At 38.1% G+C, this 20,724-nt stretch overlaps 1 protein-coding gene and 1 non-coding gene across 2 annotated transcripts in view; one reads left to right on the top strand and one right to left on the bottom strand.

Moving 5' to 3' along the window:
- The first annotated feature begins 12,653 nt into the window (after nucleotides 1–12,653).
- On the top strand, nucleotides 12,654–12,730 carry TRNAS-CGA (transfer RNA serine (anticodon CGA)). Its single transcript has one exon. It is a non-coding gene; the product is annotated as a tRNA-Ser (tRNA).
- A 4,423-nt stretch (nucleotides 12,731–17,153) lies between these two features.
- The window catches only part of LOC136867166 (secretin receptor), a 246,156-nt gene continuing 242,585 nt past the window's right edge, over nucleotides 17,154–20,724 (bottom strand). The window contains exon 12 of the mRNA XM_067144283.2: nucleotides 17,154–19,573. Within this exon, the coding sequence (XP_067000384.2) occupies nucleotides 19,466–19,573 (108 nt within the window). The 3' untranslated portion in view covers nucleotides 17,154–19,465. The remainder of the gene's footprint in view (nucleotides 19,574–20,724) is intronic.

Here is a 20,724-nt window from a genome sequence, read left to right as displayed (position 1 = left end):
CGTTTTAGACTTCAGCGCCTTAACGATCATGGCCACCAGGCGGGCTCTCTTCGCCCATCATCCAGATAAGTTGTGAATATAATGGCAGAAAAACTGCTTGTCTTTTGCGGCAAACAATTTGTCCAGCCATTTTCCAACTTCATCGAAATTGCTGAAGTGCTGCTCTGCGAGCACGTGGCCCATTGTTGCGAAGAGGTGATAGTCAGATTGCGCCAGTTCGGGGAGTAAGGCGGGTTGGGAAGGATGTCCTATCCAAGCGATTTCAAGGTGTCTTTCACTGATTTATCTGTGTGAGACGGTGCATTGTCGTGTAACAAAATCATTTTGCCGTGTCTTCTGGCCCATTCCGGTCGTCTTTAGATCAATGTGTGATTTAAATTAATCATTTGTTGGCGATAGCGTTGTGCATTAACGGTTTCGTCAGGCTTCAAGAGTTCATAATACACAATTCCACTCTTGTCCCACCAGACAGAAAGCATGGTCTTAAATTGTCGAAAACATATCTCACATGTTCTAATCGGTGGAGAGTGTTCACCATATGTTTATAAAAGCAAACGATTACTTTCCTCAGCCTTCTTCTTTTGATTAAATGAGAAAAGAAATGCGTGCCACAATTGTTCTTTTTCAGGCACAAACGTCGACATGATCACTGAACGATACAACACAGACGCTAGTGTTTGGTAGACGTAACTAGTGTGTGTGTTGGTAGGTTAATGTCAGACGAACAAACTGGTGTATGTTGTCAAATTCATGAGCTGCGTACTGTTCGCTGGCGCCATCTCTTAGTAAAACCGGAAAAAGGACTTACGCATACACCAGATAAAACTGCCAAAAATCCTTGTTGTAACGAAAGAGAGAACGAACTGTTTCTATATACAAATGGCATGAAAGCAGTTCATTCCTCTTGTTGTCTTTTTGATGTGTCGTAACAGTGTTACAAGATTTCAGTGATGATAATATGTGGTAGCTCAGACTAGGAAGGTAAAGGTCGGAGGTCTACAACTGATTCGAACTGCGAATTCATTCATAACATGTATCGTAACATTCTAATTCCAGAGGTTTCCATTGATAAACATTTCGCTCTCACTTCCCTTTTTGTTATATCCTGTCAGTGGTTCATATGCAGATTTTCTCCCTACAGCCAGAGATCCTTTATAAACTTTATAGATAGAATAATTAACGCAGTTGTGCCTGTAACATTTGCCATATTTAGTACCTTGAAACATTTCAGAACAGGGATGAAACGACGTTCCGATTGCAAGCCTACAAACCAGTGACTGTAGGAAGACAAGACAGCGGACGCAAGACCGAATCTTCTGCATTGTTTCCTACTCGAACCATATGTATCGCGGGAACGCTCGACAGAGGATAGTGTAATATAAAATAAGACATTTATTTTAACTTCAACCTATTCAATACAGTACAAGATGTTAACGTATTATTTAAACACCGTTAAAATAGTTGATACATTTTTCACCCCTTCTGTGGGGCGTATTGATATGACTGATGATGCCCCACAGAAGGGGCCAAACATGTATCAACTATTTTAACGATGTTTAAATAATACGTTAACATCTTGTACTGTATTGAACAGGTTGAAGTTAAAATACATTTTCTTATATTATGATAAGAGTCCTTCAATACGGAGAAAATAATTTTCATTACTTGTAACAGAGGATAGTGTGCCATGAACTAGAGAAACACTATCCTACAGATTATTGTGCAGTAGAGCAGGTTAAAATCTCATTCAATGTGCGAGTAGACAATCAAGCATACGTGTAACTAGTTGTCAGAAGCATTCAACCAGAACGTTAAAAATACAATAATAATAATAATAATAATAATAATAATAATAATAATAATAATAATAATAATAATAATAATAATAAAATAGCTTCAGGTACCTCGCTTTGACGTAATGATTTGACTCCATTTGTGCTGTCAATTTCGACGTACCGTTTTTTCTGCCAGATGTCAAGAAAATCGGAAGCCTATTGGGTGAGCTAATGTTGAAGTAATAATTAATTGTGCCACCAGATATATTTTACATATCATCATCTTACGACATGGAGTGCCGAATGTAACTTTACCCACCATTCAGAATTACGACCACCGGTACTCTACCATGGATCCGGAGAAGGAAAAGAAGACATCATTTAAGAGTGTATGTCAATGTACTAATTATTTTACTGTAACATAGGCATTGCCTCTGAAGATACGTAGCGGAGTCCACCCGAGTTTTCAGAGAGTAAATTCCGTGGGTATTCCTTCAACAGCATAGAGGCGCGCGGCTGTGAACTTGCACCCGGGAGATCGTGGGTTCGAGCCCCACTGTCGGCAGCCCTGAAGATGGTTTTCCGTGGTTTCCAATTTTCACACCAGGCAAATGCTGGGGCTGTACCTTAATTAAGGCCATGGCCGCTTCCTTCCAACTCCTAGGCCTTTCCTATCCCATCGTCGCCATAAGACCTATCTGTGTCGGTGCGAAGTAAAGCAACTAGCAAAAAAACCCCTTCAACAGCACAGGAGCAGTTGAGGGAGTTCAGCAAGCCCTACTGTTGTAGGGAAGAGAAAATTCTTTCGGAATCACGTTGTATTTGGTTATATTTTGTCCCGGCAGATATGTTCAAATAGAAAACGGTTGGTTTTAATGTGGAATTCCTAATATTCGCTGTGTCGCTATGCTGTGGGCAGGTCAACTATACTCCAACTATGCAAAGTATCAAATTGAGCAGATATAAGTCGTAGCTTCCCCAGTCTTTGAAGTACCATTACGGACTTCGTACAGGTTGAACTGTGTCATTTTTAGGCACACAGATCGATTTTAGATGTCTCATGGAGGATTTATAGGTACTAAAACTGTTAACGTAGGTAGGCATATAGGCACTAAAGCAGTCAAAATAGGCACACAACAGGCACCAATGTGTAGAATAGGCAACCAAAAGGGCATGAAAATTACGTATAATTTAATCGTATCCACAATGGAAATAGAAGGAATTTACAACTAGCAAGCTTTCAATATGTTCAGGTAACAATCATGTTCTGATGTTATGAATGATTCTACACTGCGAGAAGGATCACTCAGCATCACCTCAAGTTATGGGACAAAACTTCAATGAAACAAGTTCATCAGATTGTTGGTCTCCTACTCCATCAAAGTCACCTCATTGGCTACTTTGACTGTCTCTTTCTACCCTGGATTTTGCTTTAAAGCCTTATTTCCATGACAGTGACTGCACCAAATATTTGCTCAAGACTTGCTTTAACTTCTTCCACAAACCTAATGGACTTAAAAGGTGCATGCCACTCTTTTCCAACTCCATAATTACTCCCGGCAGCTTTCTGAAATTTGCCATCTAGAGTATCAAATTCAATCTAAGTGACAGGAAAGACACGGCTTTCTGCATCGTTGATGCGCATGGTATGAGTCTGTTTGTGTATTTTCTTAAAACTCATTAAATGCTGAATGCCAAAGTTCTTGTTATGGGATATTGTTTCCCACCATTGCAGGATACACATCTGAAGTAAATTGTTGCTGGTCGTTGTTCACAGCGGTGCGGTAGAAAAGCTCTATTGATACAGATTTCCGCACTCATTTCAGTTGCATCGTTATAGTTTTGTGCCGAACTATGTGACTTTTTCACATTAGATCGGACAAGTAATTATTTGCATTGCTAGGCTAATTGACAATAATGCTTAGCACTCATCATGCATTTGCCTCATACTAGCAAGAAAAACGATCACAAAATAATACTACCACAACCATTAAACTATACAGTGGGAACAAGGGAAAATATTCTTAATTTATATTAAATATGTCCATGAAGATTTCTCAGTTATCTTTTGGCAGTATCCTGTAGACTTCACTAGAGCCTGGAGATAGCGCTAGTGAAAGTTACGTACGAAGTATTTAAAAGGGAGTTTTAAAAATTGCATTATGTAAATCTCTTTCATAGAGAATTAATCACAGCTCAAAATACCAATTTTTAATTATCATCCACTCTGTGCAAAGAAAACGCCACTATGATGTCGAGGGAACGGTAAATCTCCTCGACCAGAAATTAAATGATTATTGACATTACTAAAAGTTCACTGCTTATTTAGCGTTGCAACAAAACAATTTGCCACAATGCACAGCCTAGTAGGCCTATAAATGCTACACCGGAATGCTATGGTAGTTCTCAATTACACAAAAATAAAAGGGACAAATGGAGACTTACCTCCCTGTTGCAAACTTCACAGAAGCCTACCCTTCCATAGTGGTGAAGTTGGAATCTCCAGTGATCGACTACTTCAGCCAGTAGGACAAGGAAGATTTTTCTTTATTTTATCACTGTTAGGCTCTTCAGTCTTCCGGAACTAATTTCGAATAAATACAACTAAACTAAGCGAAAAAGGAAACATATGGTAACCGAGTGATACCAGAAAGAGAAACAGCTTAATTCAACTAGAATTGCATGACTTGTTCTTGAAAGATCATCAGAGTCTCTAAAATCGCATTCAGAATATTTGGAAATATATTAACGTTTATATTTATTTAAATCCTTAAAAATATGAAATTTTGAAATCAGGTCTTCATTAAGGTAAGTAACAAATTTCAAGAGCTCATATCGCACAGCCGATGGTTGTAATGGATACCTAGTGGTTCCGTTTTGACAGCATGTTGCACCGGCACCACTTCTTTCTACGAGATTCAAGATCATCGTCTGCCTATCATCTTCCACGTTCGCCACTTCACGAAATAATTTGCTCCGTACTTCCCTACGCAATGACGTCACAGCGAGGGGGATTTCAAATGTGGGCTGCTGGCTAAGAGTGCATGCTTAACCTCACATTACGTCATGATCTAACGCTGGCTACGTGTGCAGGCTTAACCTCACAGCCCCGATTCGACCCCAGACTTAACCTTACAGGGGCGTTAACCTTACAGACGATACCCAAGTTAGGTACCCAAGAGTGTAAGCTTAACCTAACAGTCAACATTATAACAGACTAGAGTGCAAGCTTAACCTTACAGGCTCGGATTCTTCTCCAGTCTCAACCCCAAAGGGACGTTAAATTTACAGACTGAAGTTCGATGCTTGAGGAGACTATTCGTATAAGACTGAAAACTTAACCTTACAAGCTTAACATAACTAGACAAGATGGCGGCTATCAATTATTCTTATGAGACATGGTACAGGGCTACCTCAGGGCCTAGGTGCTGAGCTTGAAATTCTCAACAATATGGCGGTTATACAATGTTCTTAAGGGAATATGGATGTGGTGTAAAGGCTAATACGTATGCATTTCTTATAAAGCACCAACTCTGGAAGGCTACCTCACAGCCTCGGAGCTGACCTACTACTTTTAAACAAAATGGCTGCTATGCATTTTTTGTATGGGCTAGGGAGATGGTGTAATGTCTAATACGTATGCATTGCTTATATAGGACCAACTTTAGAGAGTCACCTTAAGACGTCGGAGCTGAGCTAATACTTTCGAAGAAATGGCGACTGTATATTGCTTGCATGGGACTAGGGAGTTGGCGCAATGGCTAATACGTACGTCCATATGGGCGTAAATATGGAGGGCTACCTCATGGTCTCGCAACTGAGTTACGGCTTTTGAACAAGAAGGCTTCTATACAATGTTCACATGAGAATAGTGAGGTCGTGTAAGGACTAATACGTATGCATTGCTTATATAGTACCAACACTGGAGGGCTACTTCAGGGCCTCGGAGCTGACCTACAACTTTTTTTAACAGTATGACGCCTATACATTGCTTTCATGAGATCAGGAAGCTGGCGCAATGGCAAATACGTATGCATAGCTCATATTGGCATTACTCTGGAGGGCTACCTCAGGGGTACGGAGCTGAGCGGACCCGGAGTTCGCTAGCGTCTGAGCTGACGCGTAACGTTCTGCTTTTTAGTGTCCGAAACACTCAATATTTTATTTTAACTGCTGGAGTTTATAGATATGAACTGTAGAGACTTTCAGTAATGATTACATCACTTTAGAGATTAAAACCTTGTGTTCAAAACCAAAAACAGTTCATGCTACAACTGTAGGGATTGAGGATTTTTGACTCATGAATTACCTTCCACTGCTAAGCTAAGTAGATTAGGCGGTATAACGCTTGTCTAGTATGTAGCTTTTGGTGAGGCCTGGTGCTAGTCTTTTGAGTTAGTGCTTTCTTCCTACACAGTGCAAGTAAGCTACAGGCCAGAAAGTCGTAAACATGCACTCAAGAGATAGTAAGTTTGCACCCCAGCTGTGAAGATTGTTTTATGTGGTTCCTCATTTTCACACCAAGCTTGTTAACATATCTATGTCACTGCAGCGTAGAACTCCTCCTCTTCATATACTTTTTAAAATATTTGTTCGTGGCATCGACCTCTGCAGATCAACTCTTAATACACTTAGTAGCGTATATTTTCCTCCTCGTGGACCTAGTGGCGTGTGTCCTACTCCTTCCCCTCCTCATAGGCCCAGTAGTATAAGCACTCTCTGCTCCTCGTCCTCCTCTGCTTCATAAATTAACTTAATACTCATTTCTGTTAAAAGTTTCATTAACCCATGATATATCCTTCTGACTTCGTAACAGACAATTTTCATGTAGACTGATCAGAATAACTGTCATCCATTCAGATTATAGATATGTGTTTTCCTCCCAGTCGCCATTAAGAATCGAACCCTGAATCTTTGAGTTAGATATTTGAACCCCGAAACAACAATTTCAACATGAATAAAATTATCTATAGCCCACCCGACAGAGTATTTTCTGACCTTTAGATTGCGGGTTTTACTACATGCTGTTCAATTACTTTCTTACGACTGAGCAAAGTCTAAATTCATGATTATTTCTGTTATAAAAGCCAGTACGTAAAAACATGTTAAGATTACAGTTGTCAGAAATGTTACTTTCTACAACTTTAGTACGTAGTATTTTTGTATTGAACCGCTGCTAACGCGGTTATGTGAGAATTAATTTTGAGACTTTCTCCTAAACTACCATTTCACCTATCATGAATAAAACTATTTATAGCGTACGCGATAGCGCTTTATCCTTAACAGTTCCAGTGCAAGTTTTTGTTCATTTGTTTTCTGTAAACCTGTGTTTCACACTAATTTCTGTATCTAGACTAGTGTTTAACCCTAGTTCACACTTCAATAAGCTCGCAGTATATAAGATACAAACTTCAAGTTAAGGCTTAAGACTTAGAGTGTGAAGCATGCTGGTTGCGCTCTTGCAAGGTTGTCCGAGTTACTCAGCCCGTCTACAAAAAGGTCATTCTTACGCTAGAGACTATACGAGTTTTTAAATGGTATTTTTGTTTTCTATAGACCTGTGTTCGACTCCAACTTTTGTATTCAGGCCTGTTTCCGCCTCTTGTGTACACTGCAATGAGCTCGCACTTAATCCTTTATACTTTTCACAAAAATAATGAGAGTGAACTTTAAGTTAAGAGTATAGGAAAGCTGTTTTTTTTTTTCGAGGCCATAACAGTATATATTATTTCTCAGCAAAATCCTCTTTCTTTAATCTTCTTCTCTTAGCAAATTCTTACGAAGCCATATCATCTCGTTATATAGCTCCGCTGTGGTCGGTTGTTTTAATTATTTTGACTCGAGGGTTGAGTGTTTGAATTGCGCCCAATTTATTAGCTCTTTAGCCTATTAGTGTCCTTTAGTGCTCTTTAACCCTCTAATGCCCTTTATCCCTTTTAAGTCCTTTAGTGCCCTTGCTCTTTTCCACTTTAGTGCCCTATATCCCTTTTAAGTTCTTTAGTGCCCTTTAGCCCTTTAGAGCCATATACCACTTTAGTGCCTTTTGGCCCTTCTGTGCCCTTTATGACTTCAGCCCTTTGAAACCCTTTTGTAGCCTTTAGTGCTCTTTAACGTTTTAGTCCTTAGTGTCCCGCAGTGCCGTTTGGTGCCCGTTTGCCCTTTAGTGCATGACTTGATATGCAGCTAAGTTTTAACGTCGTCTCTGTCTGTCATCCTTTGGGCTGATGGCCGTGCAATTTTCAAGTGCCTTACCACTCACCTAGACAATTTTCAACCTAGGAAGAGGATTCAGTGTTCGTATTCAGAATTAAATATCATCAGAAGTATGTTCTCCGGGTTAAATGTGAAAATATCAACTTTGTATTTCCTGTCTCAGCAAATGTCCGCACTGTATCATATTGTTCATTACTATCCCCAGCTACGGGTGTACTTGCAAATTTCTGAGGTAATGAAGTAATACACATAAACTCTTGTGGTAATAGAATGTAATGTTATACCATCAAACACGTGAAAATACGTCACAAATAGAAACTGAAACACATTTGGTTTTATGTAGTTTGGTAACAATTGAAATAACTACGATTTATTCATATCGATCCGTTAACTTCATCTTTTCTAACTGCGAAATAATTAACCCAGCCCCGTTGAATAAACAATACTGTGTCACACTGTTAGGTGCATAAATGTATAAATTCCTCTGAGTTCCAACCCTGGAGCAAGCTACACAAAGTTGGCTCTGACAGAAACATTGAGTTTCCAAATTAATCCTCGCGACATTCAGCGATTGTACTTGAGGCTTGTTTGTAATTATCACGGATGCTTCGTTAGGCTGATGTAGTACAATATTACAAACCAGCAACAGTTTCTAGTGCTAAGCATGTCGTTTTGATTTCCCATGAGGCTTTCAAATTGATGCAGTCTACGACTTAAACGAGGTTTCTACAGGTTGTAATAAACTGAGTCAAGACATTACGAAATGCAGACATCGTTTTAGAAGAAACGAAGAGGAATAAAAGTCTTTGCTACATAAGATTGGAGCAAATGATCCGCACCTGAAAACATTCATCCCATACGTTTTCATGTAATTGAATTGAATTTTACAAGCAATGAATTGATAAATTGTACCATAGAGCTAAATCCAGCAGTAAAGTAACCTATCACAGCAGCTATTGCAGTTGCTGAAGTTAGCCCCACCAATTTTTGCGCATTGCCTCGGGGAAAGTTGAATGGAACATCTTGATCTAGCATTATGATGGTTAAGACCTCGATCAGTTTCCTAGACCGGGGAATTATTTTGGAAATATCTCGGAAATAGTTGATTTTAGGGCCTTAAAATATTGTTTTGGGGTACCTAAGGGAGGCACCTAGTATTCTCGGAGTGAGGGCGTAAAATATACTGTGTCTGGCCCTTCTCCGGCAAGTTCCATATGTAGCCTATTTTGCGGAATTCTTTTATCCATCGTTACAACATGGAGTTAAAATTTGGCAATATAACTACCTCTACGACCCTTCCGAGTGCCTCACGCACCCATTGATGTTACTTTAGGTACTGATTGGCGGAGGACTGTAAATTTGTACAATGATAAAACTAACTTACTTTTGATGTTATAGGTATACATAAAATCGGCTTTATGTCTGTCTGTATTTTTTAATATTAACCTGGTACTTTGTTTATATACCGGATAAGACAAATAATAGCCAATTTTGGGTTCAATTTAATTTTTTCTGTTTGTTACAGTATCACAAGAGAACACATTGGTTGATTTTCTTAAAACTTCGTATTCAAGTATAGGAAGTGCAATTTCTAAAGCGTACAAGTCCTTACACTTCGTGATGAGGGTGCTAAAGGGCAACAGTACCCATGGGAAGGCGCAGGGCTATAAAAGTTATCGCTCATTACGCCAGTCCTGAATAGGCAGCAGCCGTAAGGGATCCATAGCAAACAGCACGTGAGGTGGTACAGTGAAAGGCTGCAAGGGTCGTGCTGAATGATTTAAATCCTAGAAGTAGTTTGACAGGTAAGATAGAAAAACTTGGGTGGGAGACGCTGGAGACTAGAGCGAAATTAACACGGTTGTGTGCCATGTACAACGCATATACGAATAAGCCAGCTTGTGGAGAGACGAGCAGTCGACTAGAAAAGACCTGTTACGTAAGACAGATCATCCTCATAAAGTAAAAGGTAAATCGCACAAAACGATGGCAATTGGGAAAATGTTGATCGGAATTCATTACCTTCAGGTTTCTTGAGCCTTTTCCCAGAAATGTAAGATGCTTCAAGGATAGACTCCAGCACTCAGTAAATTATCAGCAAATCGTGTATAAATTTCTATGTGATGTTGTCATATTTTAATAAATTAACCTAACCTAACCTCATGGCAATACAGCCCTGAAGGGCCTTGGCCTACCAAGCGACCGCTGCTCAGCACAAAGGCCTGCAGATTACGAGGGGTCGTGTGGTCAGCACAACGAATCCTCTCGGTCGTTATTCTTGGCTTTCTAGACCGGGTATATTTTAAAGTAACGCTCAATCTACTGTAAATCGTAGTATTAATCTGGATTATTTAAGGTATGAGTGAATTTGTATATGAACGTGCTATTGTAAACATAATGAAATACTTAAGGTACGTGTTAATGTGTATATGACGGAGTTGTAATGTTAAGCTAGTTTTAAGTTTAATTCAGATCATACTACTGTAAGTGATCATTGCCAACGGGATATTTCCCAATTGCGATGCATCTGTTAATAATAGTAAATACGGGTGAGTAGGATCTTAGCTATAATCTGTTCAAGGAATTCATCACGAGTGGCGCTTCCGAAGGGACATTAAAATATGTATCTCTTTTAATACTAGATTCATTTATTAATGTACTGTACTTAGAATATTATTTACAAACTTTTTTTTTACACTTTGCCGATAAAGGGAAGAATAGGGGAAGTATCAGTGCTGATCTTAAAAGTTTTTCTATTTCTTTTCTATTAAGGTGCAGCTCAGCATTTGCCTGGTGTGAAAATAGGAAACCACGGAAAAACATCTTCAGAGCTGCCGGCAGTGGGATTTGAACCCACTATCTTCCGGATGCGAGCTCACAACTGCACTCCCCTTAACGCACGGCTAACTCGCCCTGTCTTATAAAAATTAAAGTCCAGGGATCGATATCTAACTTTATGAGAAGCTGCTACGGAAATTAACCTGGCAACGTCTAAAGGCTTTGTACATACATACAGTGGAGTATATCCGCAGTCTACTTTTTAATATTAACTTGACACTTTGCTTGTATACTGAAAGACGGATATGAAATCAAGAATAGCAATAATGCAGAAAAAATGAAATGGTAAAGGGCCACAGAGAACCTGGAAACTAGGGTTCTCTAAAGACTAGGTATGCTCGCCCGCCATTATGGTTCATTCCTGCGCTACGTTGGTAAGGCATCTGACCATCCTAGCCTTGTATATCCCTCGTTTTACTGTTCTCCCCGTTAGAAAATAATGCTGAACTAACATACTATAAAAATTCTCATTCTCAATATTACTCAAACAGTTACTAAACGTAAATATTAGTATATTTCGTACATTATTGTGTAATTTTTACTCGAGACGGATATTGTAAAAGAAAGGTCGTTGATAATTTGCCTTTTAACAAACAAACAAACTAGGCATATACTCTCACTGGAGAAATGTTAGGAAAAATAGATTACTTATAAATCGTTTATTATTATTATTATTATAATTTTACTGATAAGTAGAATAGGTTGTTCGTAAGCTATGCGCCGCGGTACCGTCAAATGAAATGAGGGACGCCGTGGTATTGATATAGACTACTGTCATTCTTAAATCTTGGAATTTGACATGGTAATCGGTCAGTGTTGAAGATATATAAATTATGATAGAAGATTTTGATACTATATGATCTCAGTCGATATTTCATACTTGCGTGAAATTGATACAGCGCTATTTTCAATGTTGTCGAAATGATAAGAAACAATTCTTCGAACAAAAATAACGCTAAAATGTGATGTACGAAGACGAACACAACCAAGTAACTGGGATTCTTTAAGTTTATTTCTTTCTTCTAAAATTTAGTCCGTTTTCTTATATACCGGCATTAAAAAAAGTACATTCTATGTAAAACTAAACTTCATTTTTGGCGAGTGTTATGAATCTCATCAGCTTATTCATTTATTCAACCGAATATTCATGAAACAAATGTTATTATAAATTACATTAAGGAAGAATATAGGAATAGAGTAACTACTTCTATAGCTGAATCTTCTCTCCCTACCTGTAGTACTGCACTGCTGATCAGTTACCAGTGATTTATAAGGGGAGTGACCCACAGGCTGTGGAGAATATTAAAAAAAATTGACTTTGCCAAAGTTAACGGATTTTTTTTTTTTTTTTTTTACAGAGATTCCTCTGGTTTGAGGATTAGTATTATTTCTCAACACGACTCACCTTATTAAACTTCGAAGGTCTGCAACACTGGTTAACGTGCTCAGGCAGCACATTAAAAAAATATATATATTTAAGTAATATTTTACAAATTTACTGTTTCCTTTTATTGCAGTATTTACAAAACAATAATATTCAATTCAATGAATATTGAATTTTCACGACCTCATTGTAATCGAAACAGACTTTCAACTGGTGTCCGGCTGGCCATTTCTGTTCTGTACTTAACATCTCTTCAACACGTACTACATGTACGTAACACGACCTAATACGTTGAAAGTCTGTTTCGATTACAATGCGGTCGTGAAAATTCAATATTCATTGACATGCCCCACAACGGGCAACTTAAACGCACTCTATAGTGTGCTAGCAGCAGTGCCAGACCTGTAGCTCAGATCCTTTCAAACAGAACAAAGATGGCCTAGGCCACCATAGCTCAATTGGTAGAGCAACCGACGCGAAATCGGGAGGTTGTGGGTTCGGATCCCACTGGTGTCCGGCTGGCCATTTCTGTTCTGTACTTAACATCTCTTCAACACGTACTACATGTACGTAACACGACATAATACGTTGAAAGTCTGTTTCGAATATTCAATTCCTTGTTTACAATTTTCTCTTGTTTTCCGAAGCTATCCCATACATTTTACCTCATTTCCGTACATTCTTGTTAGAGTCATAACAGCATAGGATCGAATTTTGAAGAAATGTCTTCTTCTTTTAAATTGGAGACCATGTACTGAGCTTGAGTCAGAAAACTCATAGTTTAAAACCTGTCTGAATATAGGCCTGCCACAGATCTTGGTTTTCAATCATGCATTTCTTGTACTACCACCAATGTTAAACAAATTATTTCTGACAAATATTGTAACTGTGGTGTTTGGACGTTGAAGTCATGTTCCAGACTTTGGGAGCAGAACTGAATATTGAATGATCAATGTGATTGAATTAAGGGGTGTAGCAATGACAGTGGGAGCTGGATGGAGATTTAAGTCAGCAGTTGAAGCAGAACGTGTAGCAGAGGCAGTGGAGGCATAATGCAGATCAGAAGGGAATCTATAAAACCTCTATCCCGCAGTAGAGACATTACTACAATTAAGTGCAGAACAACCCACCATTATGTAATAAATATCCACACAAATTTACCACTATTATGTCCAAGCACGCGGTGACTAAAGCAATACGTTCCATGTGACGAAGCGAGCGCTGTTTGATCACATGGCCCACTGCACATGTATGAACCAAAATGGCGACTAAGCATACCCATCTTATAGAGCCTTACTGGAAACGAGTACATCACGACAAGCCACTGACAGCCGCATGTCCACCTACGTGCCTCAGAATCTCGGGAAGAATTTGAAGGGTCGACAACATTTTAATCATGCACATGCCAAGTGATTGTCCTAATTATAACAAAAGCAGCTTTGGTCAGCAAATATCTATGGCCTGTTTCTTCAGTTTATTTTAAACTCTCAGACGGTAGAGTGCTGACTTTTTTAACCCAACTTGGAAGGTTCGATCCTAGCTCAGTCTAGTGGTTTTTGAATGTGCTCAAATATGACAACCTCGTGTCGGTAGATTTACTGTCACGTAAAAGAACTGTGTCTAGATAAAACATAGGACGTAAAATAAGCAATATTTTTATAATTTCCCCTAAACATAATATCTAGAATGAACCACTAAACGCGCGCAGTTCAAACCCAAAGCGATTTTTCTCGCACTGTCACTGTTAGGTTATATAGAATGATTTAAAACTTCTAGTTAAACATATACATCTTTGACACACCGAGCTCGATAGCTGCAGTCGCTTAAGTGCGGCCAGTATCCAGTATTCGGGAGATATTAGGTTCGAACTCCACTGTCGGCAGCCCTGAAAATGGTTTTCCGTTTTCCCATTTTCACAGCAGGCAAATGCTGGGGCTGTACCTTAATTAAGGCCACGGCCGCTTCCTTCCCATTCCTAGCCCTTCCTTGTCCCATCGTCGCCATAAAACCTATCTGTGTCGGTGCGACGTAAAGCAACTAGCATCTTTGACACAGAAAACGAAGTGAAGGTGTCATAAAAGAGAAGGTTAAACATTGGATGGGAGTAGACGTCAGTTGGTAGAGTTATGAAACTCAACAAGGCTTTTGATACCGTAGATAATGGAAGATTACTGACAAAAATGAGGGCAATTGAACTAGACAAAAGAGTGGTTGAATAGGTAGCTATATTTCTAAAAAAAAAAGAACTCAGAGAATTAGAATAGGTGACGCGTTATCTGATCCTGTACTGATTAATAGGGGGTTGCGCAAGGCAGTATTGATGGACCTTTATGTTTTCTTATATAATAAATGATATTAGTAAAGATCTGGAATCACAGATAAGGACATTTGCGAATTATGTCATACTGTGTAGCGTAGTAGGATTGTGACAGACTGCAGGGGGACTTAATGTAGTGAAACGGACAGCAGACAATGGTATGAATGTAAATGGGATGAAAAATCAAGTTGTAACTTTGAGTAAGGGGAGATGTTCTCTCAGTTTTAATTATTGTTTTGGTGGCGTGACAGTAACCCATGGGGAACATGTAAGTAACTAGGTGTTAATATCAGGAATGATCTTCATTAACGAAGTAGTTAAGAAAGCTTACAGACCTCTTCATATGTTGTAGTAAAGATGTAATCCGCCTCTGTAGTGTAGTGGTTAGTGTGATTAGCTGCCACCCCCGGAGGCCAGGGTTCGATTCTCGGCTCTGCCACGAAGTTTGAAAAGTGGTACGACGGCTGGAACGGGGTCCACTCAGCCTCGGTAGGTCAACTGAGTAGAGGGGGTTCGATTCCCTCCTCAGGCATCCTGGAAGTGGTTTTCCGTGGTTTCCCACTTATCCTCCAGGCAAATGCCGGGATGGTACCTAACTTAAGGCCACGGCCGCTTCCTTCCCTCTTCCTCGTCTATCCCTTCCAATCTTCCCATCCCCCCGCAAGACCTCTGTGAAGCATAGCAGGTAAGGCCGCCTGGGCAAGGTACTGCTCATCCTTCCCCAGTCGTATCCCCCGACCCAGAGTTTGAAGCTCCAGGACACTGCCCTTGAGGCGGTAGGTGTGGGATCCCTCTCTGAGTCCGAGGGGAAAACCAATCCTGGAAGGGAAACATATTAAGAAAGAATGAAATTTTACAGACGTGAAAATTGATATTTGGAATCTCCTTTAAAAATAAAGAAATATGTACTTTTTTCTTTCTAAAAATACAATTCAGGGAGTGGAAATATTTGAAAAAGGGAGAAATTTTGAGAAGGGGATATCTAAAAAGCGTAACATGTTCCCGACATGGAAATTGGTATTTGAATTCTTTAAAAATAAAGAAACACGCACATTTTGTTTTCGGCAAATCCACTTAAGGGTGTGACAAGGACTGAAAAAGGGGTTTAATTCTTTGATTGGGTTACTGGTATCTCAAAAAATGAGTATGTCATGGACGTGAAGATCGGTATTTTTAATCTCCTTTAAAAATAAAGGATTACGTATTTCTTTGTTTTTCGGAAAATTCATTTATGGAGGTGAAAAAGACCGAAAAGCGCGGCTGAATATTTTTTATGAGCACACTTATATTTCAAAACTGAACATGTTACAGACATGGAAATTGATTCTTGGTATCTCCTTTAGAAATAAAGAAATACGTATTTTTCGTTTTCGGAAAATCGACTTAAGAGATGGAGTGGGTCAATTAAGTGAAAAAGGAGCTAAATTATGTTTATGAGAATAGTTATATTTCGAACACTGTAGTGTTACAGATGTGCAGATTGGTATTTGGAGTATCCTTTTTAAAAACACGTATTTTTTCAATTTTTTTTGCTATTGGCTTTACGTCGCACCGACACAGATAGGTCTTATGGCGATGATGGGACAGGGAAGGCCTAGGAATGGGAACGAAGCGGCTGTGGCCTTAATTAAGGTACAGCCCCAGCATTTGTATGATGTGAAAATGGGAAACCACCGAAAACCATCTTCAGGGCTGCCAACAATGGGGTTCGAACCCTCTATCTCCCGAATACTGGATACTGGCCGCACTTGACCGACTGCAGCTATCGAGCTCGGTTTTTCAATTTTTCTCATATTTACAATTGTATGTCCCATGTTCCAGAGTTAGTTCTGAAACTCAATTTTTCGGTAGTTTTTATACTTAAGGAATTTTCATGCATTGTCTTAGTGCAGTACCGACGAACGATTACTTTTATGAAATGACGAAATCTATGTGAGCGAAGCCGCGGGTAACAGTTAGTATGAAGATACAGTTGGAATTTAGGAGCACAGGTTGGGGCAAATATTCATTTATAGGACGAGGAGTAAGGAATTCGAATAAATTACCAAGTGAAATGTTTGATAAATTTCCAAGTTCATTGAAAATATTTAAGAAAAATCTAGGTAGTCAGCTATAAATAAACGTAAATATGAGGTGGCCAACTAGGTGACCGCTCTAAATGCAGATCAATGGTAATTGATTGATTGATTGATTGATTGATTGATTGATTGATTGATTGATTGATTGATTGATTGATTGATTGATTGATTGATTGATTGATTGATTGATTGATTGATTGATTGATTGATTGTACAATTCTGTGATTACTTCTATCTCTAGGTAATATGTAAGAGCTATATTCTAAGGATGCAAATAAAAATACCAGTCAACTAACATTCATAAAAGTACAGGCTAACAGGGCAATGACTCCTACTATTTTTCAGGCGCAATGCAAACATTTGTTTCATTTAAAGTCAGTTAACTTATTTGGAATTCATTTCTGAGTTTGTTTATGACCATGGTAATGTTATGTTTAGTTTCAAGTGATTTTGCACTGCATTTACGGAAATGAATGCGGGGACAGTTATTTAAGAAGTTCTATAAGTATTTCCCCACAGAAGTTAAAGAAAATAGAAATTTTATGAATCTCTCATCGACTAAATGAAGCTTTTACTCAATGATTTATTATTATAATACGAATGAAATGCACATATTTCTGGTAGATCAGATTTAAGGCTAACGTACTGTTTAATCGGCCTTGTTCAGTATCGCAAAATGATAATGATTACATTAGGACGAGGAAATCTGGTTTATTTGTTTAAAATAGATTAGTCATTGCAACTGATAGACTGTATGTAAATTTATTACGTTCAGCACCAGTATGTGACAACATTTACACAATATTTTAAAACTCTGGACATGGCAAACATAAGATAGATGAGTGCCAGTTTCATAATCAGTACATCTGAATGTTAACATTTTACATAAATGACAGGTACTGCAATATTTGCATATTCACTATTTACGTTTTGATAATTGTATTGATCTGATGGAATCAATACCAATATTTTGAAAATATCAGCACTGAATGTTCACAAAAATAATTCGAATATGTTTTTCTAGCACCATCCTCTCTTCTTACGTAAAATACTTCTCACATGTAGTTACATAATAACTTACTCGGAATGTTCTTCTACTGTTTAATTATATACAATTCTCCTACTGTGTTTACAATCAGAATGACGTTGGCACGTTGAAGAGTCTTAGACTGGAATTCATAGACGTGCGTTTGGAATAGTTCTAAAATATAACCACACTCACACAGTATTGTATGCCCTTAGGTACTTACAACTGAACATTACACCAAACTGATATCATAAGGTTTTTGGGTACATATTCTAGGATGTTATTTGAGTTTGAAATCATGGTATTCTAATTCTCCGGGTTATAATTCAAACAATGAAATGTACAATATAAAGAATTATTTGCTGTCAATTATTACTGAGCGTATTGCATTGCTTAAATATCGACCCTTAAGAAACACAACACCGCCTATCTGACAAGGCTCTTCCTATCCATAATGTTCCTTAAGACTGGTCACGTCTCCCAGCTATATATGGCTATGCTGTCCATCAGAGCAAATAACAAAGTATAAAGGAAAATGGACCTTAATTTACATTTTACTCTAGGAGGGCCCGACTACGGCATGTGAACATATCGGCACGGTAATGTTCATTTTCCTTTACACGATGGTATAGGAAAATGAACATAACGAAAATTGTTCGGATGGACTGCAAATCCATATGTAGCTGGGAGGCGTGACCAGACTTGGGGAAAATAAAGGGGAGGAAGAGCATTGTCAGATACGCGGTATTGTCTTTTAAGCGACGATTTGATGGGAAGATTAGAATTTAAAACAACCCAATTCCCAAGAACACGTTTTAAAAGTCAGTCACTACTGTAATCGTAATTGCTCCTGAGCACATCAAATCTTAAAAATTCTCACCCATGAATTAATAATTTCTTATTATGTTTTTTTACATTTACAGACACAAACGTTAATAATAAACAGCTAAATTGTATCAGTATACCGTAGTATGAATGCAATAATTAACGAACATTACACCAACAATTAATTAATTAGCCATGCTGACACAATTGTTTGAACTAAGTACTCTAGTGTTCTTCAATATTCTCATCTTTCTATCGGTCACAATACTCACTGCAGAATTTTCACTTTGCATTCACTCAAAAACAAGCAGTAGTTGACTGATTTTCATAAACTTCCTTAAACATGTATGGCGAAATCACAAATAGTGCGCGTTGAACTCGGGCTTGCAATAATTTCTTCGGTTTATCCCAGTAATTTCTGGGATCACCGGAGCTACCCACACTCAATTTATGTTGGCCGGGGTTTTATAGATATAAATATCAGTCCAGAATCGACCTGGATTCAAACCTTCGTCTTCCATATGGTAAGCCAGAAGCTGAGCCACTGAGCTAATCACGCCCACCCCTCTCAAAAAATTATATATTGCAATGCCCCTTTTCTAAACTTTGCATCCCACGGCGTGGGCTGATATTCATGAGAATATGATCGCTTATTAGAGTTTTACCTTGATGAACACTCAAATCACACCAGAAAAAAAGTTATAACAACTCGTTATTTCCTCTCATTTTACATATGATCGCATATAACACATTCCGTCACACGAGGTAGTGAATGAAGTTAAAATTAGCATAAAAGAATACGTGATTAGTCGTAATAATGATAATTACGTTGGATGGAAGTTGAATTTCCTTCACTGAAGCCACTTCCATTTTCTTGAGCGTATACATTCAGTTATCTGGAACTTGCATGAGTGTACCATTTAGTCCTTACTCTCAGGAATAGGCTGACTGTTCTTCAATTTAAGTGGAAAAACACTGAATTTTCTTGTGTAGATGGATGGTTAGGCTTTACTGAGTTGTATCCGCAATACTTCGAAGTTCTATCCCATTCTCAGCGTCATAGTCTGCTTTTGACCATCGTCGTTCTTGTCCAAACCGAGAACTAAGATCATTATCCTGTAAAGAAAGAAACAAATAATTTTAAAGGCTATGTTCTGTACATTTTGGCTCTGTGGTGTCCAGTATCACCATTATTATTATTATTTATTCATTTATTTAATTTATTTTTATTTATTTGTTAATAAATTTATTTATTTATTTATTTATCTGCCAGTTAAGGAAACTATGTTTTATTATAAATTCTATATTCTATATTCTATATTCTATATTCAATTTTCATTTGATCCAGTGTAGGTTTTCATTAGATCGCTGTGTCGAACTCCAATTTAATAATAATAATAATAATAATAATAATTGTGCCATGAGTAAGGCCTCCCGGTGAATTAAAAATTAATAAAGTGCTTAGGTACCCTGGCTTTGTGGTGTCCAGTATTATTATTATTATTATTATTATTATTATTATTATTATTATTATTATTATTATTATTTATTCATTTACTTAATTCATTTTTATTTATTTGTTAGTAAATTTATTTATATTTATTTATTTATTTAATTGTATTCTACGGCTGCGCAACCATTTCGAGGAAAATCTGTGAACTTGAAATAACGGTAGCTTTTCCATTTGAGGACTAGATGTCTCTGATATCTAAACGTCACCTAATCTAGAGTTCAGGAGTCATTACTTATCAGGGATAATATATTAAATGTTATTCATACTGTTGATCATTCACTGTTTATTTTGATTCTCTGAAGTTACCTAAACTGCAATTTAATCCACCCCTCTGGATGCGTGATATTAAGCAAATTGACCTATCAGAATATCTGATATGAATTTCATTCAGTCCAATCAAAAGAGTTTTCACTAAAACATCTAGATGGTTCTGCCAAAACCGCTATATAAGAACAGAGCTTTGAGGAGAGTCTGTCAGATCTTGTGGCAGCTTTATTGTGTACACTGCGAACTAAGGAGAGAGGATATCTCCTTCGGAAGATAAAGTAAACTACAGTACTACTAAAATTAATTTCGAGTGCTTATATTTCCGCCTCCATTTCACTGCGTACTTTCGGCCCTGTAAATTTAAACCTTACTTTCTATTCCTTAAGCACACTGCGTGTGAAGCTAGGGAAGATGTGTACGTCCCGCTCAGTATGTAACTAGTAGGTCACTTGCTCCGTTCTCAAATAATGTGTACGGCTTTCTACGT

This window comes from Anabrus simplex, chromosome 3 (assembly GCF_040414725.1).
Source record: "Anabrus simplex isolate iqAnaSimp1 chromosome 3, ASM4041472v1, whole genome shotgun sequence".
In the NCBI taxonomy this organism is placed as follows: Eukaryota; Metazoa; Arthropoda; class Insecta; order Orthoptera; family Tettigoniidae; genus Anabrus; species Anabrus simplex.
This window is presented reverse-complemented; position numbering and strand designations above follow the sequence as displayed.